We start from the raw sequence: 7670 nt of genomic DNA, 5'->3' as shown, positions 1-7670 counted from the left end.
AATGATTTGATTCCCCAGGAAACAAAAGAGTTTTTGTGTCTGTCCTTTTAAACTAAATCACTAAAGAGATACACGCTAAATGATAGATTTTATATTATAAACAGTTAAATTATATATTTTAAAAACAAATCACTTGTACAAAAAAAAATCTTCTTTACGAGAAGCTTACAAGAAAAAAAAAATTGTATTAACATTGAAATCAATTAGATTACTGTGTTAATTTATTAGCTTTCGGTCACGTGTTCAGCGGGAATAGAAACTAAGCAACTCGCTGGAAGTTTCAAGTTTGAAAATAAAGAGAATTGTCTTTTTTTTATACTAATAAAAATTAAACAACACACTTCCTTTGTTATAAACTAGTAGCGGACTAAATCATGTGAGTGGTTTATAATAACCTGTCCTCTTTGGGTGACAGACCTTGTTCCCTAAGATCCCAGCCAATATGGACTACAAACGGCAACATGCTCAGGACGACTTTACACGGCTGTGAAGAGGGATGGGCGCCGCCATGCGAGTATCTCGCCCTCGTTAAACCAAACGAGATCTTGACAGTAAATAATCCCATACCGGCTCGGCCGTCGCCCGGGTTACCGAGGGGCCGTGCCTATCGTCCCAGACCAGGGCGGAGGTAACACGTATACGCTGCAAGAAATCTTGATTTCATGGGACATTCGGGCTGCAATGGAAGAGTAAAGAGGAATGGAGAAAGACAAAAGACAATCTTGTGTGGTGCCCCAACAATTCAACAGACTAAGGGATATGTGAGGGTGAAGGTGTGATATCTGACTTACACAACCAGTATTTTTTTTTTCAAATCACTCAATCTTGACAAAATTTCAGACTCATGATTAAGAAAATTGGTTTTCAATTCAAAGTTATACAATTTAAACCTGTGACAAACGTGTATACCAGATGTTTCATTATAATGTACGAATAACAATGCAAACCACCAATGTTCATTGGCTTCTTCAAAGAAAAAAAATAGGATAATATAACATAATGATTCACATTCACGTAAAAGTGGAACTAAAATATCTCCCGATAAAAAGAAAAATTTATAAGAAAAATACCATCATAACTTATCTGAAAAAAAAAACTTTTAATATATTTAACATACAAAATATACAGCTGGGAAAGTGTGTTTTTCCTTTATTTCTATAAATAGTGTTTATGTTTTTTTTTTAACATTTAAAGGATCTACATTTTCGATAGACTGCTGGAAGAGTATAGATAATTGGATTAAGAGCAGAGTTTATGGGCAACACAAATACAGCGATCCAAGCGTAAACTTCACGATCAAATTTGTGACCATTAAGACTCAGAAATCCAAGTATTCCAACTGGAAACCAGCACATGAAATCTGTCAAAGCAACAAAAAACAATTGTTTGGCTATATTAAAATCTTGTGTTCGTCGTTTTTTATTAGCTGTAGCATTATCAACTTGATTCTTTATGTTTAAAATGTTTACAAAAATTAGAATTTGTCCTATAGCTATACAAAGAAACAATAAAAAATTTATGATAACAAAGATAATGAAAGAAAAAACCCAGCCTGTATGATATTTTGAACTGAACGGTAATGCCAGACACAAACCATTAGAAGAATAAATGTTCCATTCTTTTGAAATAATCGGAATCAGCGCTAACAGAAATCCAAAGAACCAAACCAATGTAAAAGAAAATATTTTGCCGGTTTTTGTAAATTTGTGTTGACCAAAAGGAAAAGTAATTTTCAAGAAACGATCTATTGTTATCAAACAAATAAAAAATGTGGAAGTTTCACTTGAGATTGTTGACAGAAATCCTGCTAATTGACACAAATTACTATGTCTCCATTTGACATCTTCTAATACATAAATATCTTCATATTGAATATCTACTGCAGCTATTAACAGTAAATACACGCCCATAATAAAATCTGAAACAGCCAGACCAGATACAAACAGTCCATATGCTTTTTTAAATATCTCTCTGTTCCAACCAATTCTATAGACCAACACAATGCCATTTCCAACTAATGTTATAAGTCCTACGGTCCAGATGGTAATTCTCTTTACAATGTCACCAACAAGATGTTTACATGAAGAGATGACATCTGCAGGCGCATGACATTTGTCAGCTGAAATATTTAGATTTAATATTTGTGGACAACAAAGTTTATAATCACTAGCTCGTAACTCAGAATTTATAGTAAGACCTCGGAAAAAATTTTTCTCAATATTTGTCATCTCAACATTCTTTATGTATAAAGTTTCTAGTGTAAAGTATTCCGGTATTCCCATATCTTGAAATGTAGAAACTAAAGTATTACTTAGATTTAAATGTTTTAAAAAAGTTACATTTTCAAAGACATTTAATTTTAATGATGATGTTTTTGTATAGGATAAATCAATAATCTCCAAAGATGTCGGGAAAACAAAATCTTGGTCTGTTGTTAAATTTTCATTATTAGAAATGTTCAACACTTTTAATTTGCTAAAACTTGTTATAGTTTTGATATAATTACTGCTAATTAACTCATTAGAACTAAGATCTAAGACAATAATATCTAAAAAATTCCAATACTGAAATGCGAAGTCAAAGTTTTGTAGTCTACAGTCTTTTCCATAGAATTCAACTATTCTCAAGGGAGGAGAAATTCTAGTGTACATATGAAATGTATATATTACGTTTGAAATGTTATACAGGTCAAAGGTAATATGATATAAATATTTAATGTTTTCAGTTTCATTTTTTGTATTTTGTTGCTTTTTTTTACTAGAAATACACTTGTAGTTTGTCGGGCAAGGTAGGTTACATTCAAACTGTGCCCTATTATTAAAATCATTTAATAACATTTTGTTGTCTTGGTTTAAGTTATTGATACAAACGTCTTCCACACTGAAAGTTATTTTCACTTGGCCTAAAAAATTATTGACCTGAAACTCGTCTTCACCAAAAGGGCAGTCTCGAATGCCGTCACCAATCATTGTGCTAAAAATACAATATGAGTTTGGGCATTTCAGAAATCCATCAGGGCAGGGGAATTTCCTGCAGTTCTGTAGGTGTGAGTTATCTAAGCAGATTGAATTAAATGAATGGTTATAATCTCTAGTTTTTATGCACCTGTGAACTAGTTTTTGAGGTTGGTATTTACAAATAAATTTTGGATCTGGTAAGTCTATAAGTTTATAAATTTCCTGGGGATGGATTATTTTTGTTTTATTTGATACTTTCGCACAAAACAAGTCATTTCCTTTTTTTAAATGTTCGATGGTTTTATTGCTCTGTTTTTCGTTGCTGTCACAAATCTCGATACGTCCTAGAACTAAATGACTCTTACCATTTTGAAATAAAAATGAAATGTAGTTTTTTTCATTGCTTTTCTCATCAACGTTGTATACTATTCTGTTGTTACAGGTATACATTTGGGAATAGTCTTTTGGAGCTGAAATATTTGGAAGACATTCAATGGTCTGAAGAGACCTATGATAAAATAAAGGTTTTTCAAATATATGAAGCATGGTTAGAAAAAAATGGGAACGCTCTATAATTTTTTTATTTTTAGATGCTGCCTCAATTAAATCACGTGATACTTTTGCATTTGATAGAACTTCATGACATTCGCAGATCACTACTGAAGGTTTTAAAATTTTGAAGCAATCCTCAACAGACACATTGCTCATAAAAAGGGAAATATTTTTTTCACTAAATTTAAGATTAGTATTATATATATTAATAAAAAAACAGTTCCCTTCAGAAACAGTGGATAAAGAATGAGGAAACACAAAAGGGTATTGTGAGTGCCAGAACAAACCATGCGTGCCATTTTTTATTCCAAGATATAAACTAAATTTACTTTTTAAATTCTTTGTGATGTTTTTCTTTTCTAATAGATTAAATAGAAAATTAATCTCTTGAGGAGACTCTAGCGAAATTAAATAGCTATTCATCTGTTGTTCTTCACAGTACTTGACACTTTCATCATGACTCTTGTTATAAACATTAGCTATGTGGTAATATGACTTCATTGAACCTTGTGTAGTAAACGTATGAATTGACTTTTTACAACTTAATTCACATATTTTAGCGAATATATCAACAATGTTTAATTTTCTGTAAGATTTATAAAGGTAGAAAAAAATATTATCAAATATCTCTGAAAACTCATCCTTGTCTGGCAAGAAAAAAAATCGGTCAACTTGTTTGTCTTTTTTTTGTCTTTTAATAATTGTTTTCACATCAGTGTACTGTGCTGTGCTGGAATGGGAGAAGAAAACTAATGTCACCAGAGGTCTATCTCTAGACTTGAACCAGACTTCTGATGCGTTAAAGATGTCATTAATAGGAAAGGACTGACTACAGGAAAGCTGCATGTCTTGAATGTCTGTGAAATTATTGATCTCAGTTATGCCATGGGCTGTAAACATCATCACAGAGTGATTTTGTTTCAAGTCGTACCTTTTAGAAAGGTAATTGGTTGTAGTTTGTATAAAGTCTATCTGTTCTTGCACTTCACTTCGACAATCAATTATAAACAGAATATCTTGATTTCTCGATTGACAATCTTTTAGAGGAAATGACAAAGACAAACCTGAAAACGAAAATTGTTTCTTTAATAATGTTATAGTATTGAAAATTTCATTCATAACAATCCAAAAAAAAAAAAAGACAATTTATTTAATTATTAATAGTTGGCTGAAATATTTGTATATGGTTAAATTATTATATGTTACATAATAAACTTTTAATGATTTACAACTTAAAAACTCAAAAAAAGGATAAACAAGATTACTAAGATATAATATATATATACAGTGGCGTCACTAGGGTCAGTGTCACCCGGTGAGGTTAGCTCAAGGTGCCCTCCCCCCCCCCCATCAACTTTATCCAAACAGTAAGAGCTGATGACCTACTTTTTTGCACAGATGTAAAATGAGTGGCAATTCTATTTTAAAGTCCCATTGTCTATGACATTTTTAATAAAGTTTGTCATATTTTACAATGTATATTTATTAACATCACCTAAATATCACTTATAGACATGAAACGGTATAACATTACGCTGTGTTATTCAAACTTTGGTTACCACCTAAAGGAGAAAATGAACTTTGCCGTTACTTTAGTCATCTTTTGGTCTCGGGGAGCGTATAAAGATCCTCCAGTGATGTCCGGGCCGAAGCCCCGGGCGCAAAGCATTTCTGAACTTCAGAAACTCATTCTCCTTAAGTCTATCTTGTACAATTTCTAATTGTAAGAAGATAGCACGTCAAATAAAATTTAATTAAGAAGAGGTGGACCGTATCTGAAGCGTGAGAGACATTCGAAGCAAATTAGCGCCCCCACCCACTAAATCTTGCCTTTTTTTTTTTAAAAAAAATGTGTTATGTATTTATTTAAACTGTTTTGTATAACCGAAAGAGAGGCATTAGCACTGTCAGGTCCCTATCTCTCCAGCAATGTGGTCTGTTGAAGCACCGTTAGCTCCTCCAAGCGTTTTTTTTCGTTCCCAGCTCGTCTCGTCTTCAAAGCATTTTTCTTATGATATCATATGATACGAGGGTTGTTCGAGCTACATATAGCGCCCGTATGTCTTAACATCATCTTCATGTTCAGTAAGAAGCCTTGCCGCGAACTTGTCGTTTTTGTCACAAAAAGGTGTCAACACAACGATGCTAAACACATGAGAGAACTTGGACCATTCTGACCATTCAAAGAGAATCACGCCAACAGAGACGTTTTGAAATGTCTTCTTCAAAAAGTTTGTAATCACTTTTTTGAAGAAGCCTCACACAAAATTGGTATACATTTGAAAATAGTATTGTTAGTAGTTTTTATCTTATCATATTTTAACTTTTTAAACTTTAATAATGCCATTTGACTGGGTTAATATTCAACTTTTGATTGATAACTACAAATAACAGACAACTTTGAAATTTTACCCGTGTGAAATAATTTGAATTGCTTCATCGCCTCCCCATTGGTCAGGGCGTCGCGCCCTCATGAGAGAATGTTGTTCCCTCCCCCATGGGGTGCCCCCCAACACAGCCCTGAGGAAAGCTGCAGTAGTTCATGCGGGTTTCTAATGGGCTTGTTGTCTTAAGATCATCCTCATCTTTAGAAGGCGTCTTGTAGCGGTTCTGTTCAGTTCACGCAAAAACGTCAATAGTAGGGTGGTACGTTGGTCGGGAGAAATAGGTTCGTTCTAACCGTACAACCCCAAGAGCTTAACCAAACAGTCGCCCCCCCCCCTGTAAGTATTGTGATAGAAAAAAAAACATCTTATCGCCTCTCTACCTCAATTATTCTTAAAGTATTAAATGTACATTTCTTAATTTTTTTTTCATTCATAAATGAACTTACATTACGATTATATGCTTTGCAATGTACACAAGTACAAGTACACAAGGACCACTTTTATAGGCTTACAAGTAATGCGAATGCGCGGATAAAAATAGATAAAAATAAAACATCCGATTTATTCGATTTTTTTTTAAATTTAAAAATATACTGCCCTTAATTTTTATTTTTTTTTATATTTTTACCGTAGATGCAAATGTGTGTGTGTGTGTTATACATTTTTCAAGTAAAAGTATTTTACATTTAACCGCACGAGTTATTAAAATACATTTGAGTGTGCCTAAATGTCTGATACAGATAGTTGCCCTATCTATGATGCATGGATTTAGTACTGACTGCCTAAATAAAATAAGTCAGTTTGATTGTTTAGTTCAATTTCGTAAAGAAATTTAAACTTAAATGACCTATTTATTATCCACCCCTTCAGACGATTCTATAAAAAAGACTGTAGTGATTTGTTGTATCGAACTCATATTCAACGATATTTTTTAACATTTCTATGCAGTACAAGAAATTGAAAACAAAATGAATGTATTCACTTACCGACATATAAAAACGTTGTTAAAAGCAGCATTTTATCTTAATCTTTGGCTTTAATTACAGTGACTCACAAAATGCAGAGGAAATAATGAATTAATTACACACTACAAGAATATCACTTTTAATGACGTTGAACTTTATGTCTAGAGAAGCGAACGAAACAATAAACACATTGTCAATATAGTTTTTTTGTAATATGGTTTACTATTATAAAGGTTGGATGCTTGTATTTAAAAAAATTGACCTTTGAAGTGTTGCACGCCAACGAGCAGACGTCTTCCCGCTGCACTTGAAAGGCAAAGAGGAAAGTCGTGTCTTCCCGGACTTGAACCTAAGTATCACACTTTTACACATCTAACTAGAGCGACGCTACGGAAACTGCACATAGTTTACTAGATTATCTGTGGGCAGTGCGTCACAAGGTCGGTGTCACCCGGTGCGGTCCGCAACCCCCGCACCTGCCTAGTGACGCCACTGTCTGTGGAAGCCACTTTCTAACGAGCATTAGATTAACTCATTGCTTCTTAGAACAGACCAAGTAGTTATATGTAAGTAGTGCTCATTCTAGGAGGCGCCGTGGCTAAGGGGTTAAGGCTTGGCTTACAAACCTGTGGTCCTGGTTTGGAATCTGGGTGAAGTGTTTGAATTTCTAGATTTGTAGGGACTCCCAGATTTCACCCAACTCTAGTGGCTGCCTGACTTACGTTGGGGAAAGTAAAGGCGGTTGGTCGTTGTGCTGGCCACATGACACCCTACTCGTTGACCGTTGGCTACTAGTATTGAATTAGTTA

General features: G+C 33.7%; 1 protein-coding gene across 1 annotated transcript; it reads right to left on the bottom strand.

Annotated features, from left to right (window-relative positions):
* Positions 1-1318: 1318 nt before the first annotated feature.
* On the bottom strand, positions 1319-7053 carry LOC106069786 (uncharacterized). Its single transcript, XM_013229527.2, has 3 exons — positions 6883-7053; positions 2466-4573; positions 1319-1360 (listed from the first exon to the last, which is right to left on the bottom strand). Exons 1-3 carry the CDS (start codon positions 6911-6913, stop codon positions 1319-1321), a joined length of 2181 nt encoding a protein of 726 aa, XP_013084981.2. The 5' UTR covers positions 6914-7053.
* Between the last annotated feature and the right edge of the window lie 617 nt (positions 7054-7670).

Source organism: Biomphalaria glabrata, chromosome 6 (genome assembly GCF_947242115.1).
Source record: "Biomphalaria glabrata chromosome 6, xgBioGlab47.1, whole genome shotgun sequence".
In the NCBI taxonomy this organism is placed as follows: Eukaryota; Metazoa; Mollusca; class Gastropoda; family Planorbidae; genus Biomphalaria; species Biomphalaria glabrata.
The sequence above is the reverse complement of the archived record's forward strand: the minus strand, read 5'-3'. Positions and strand labels throughout refer to the sequence as shown.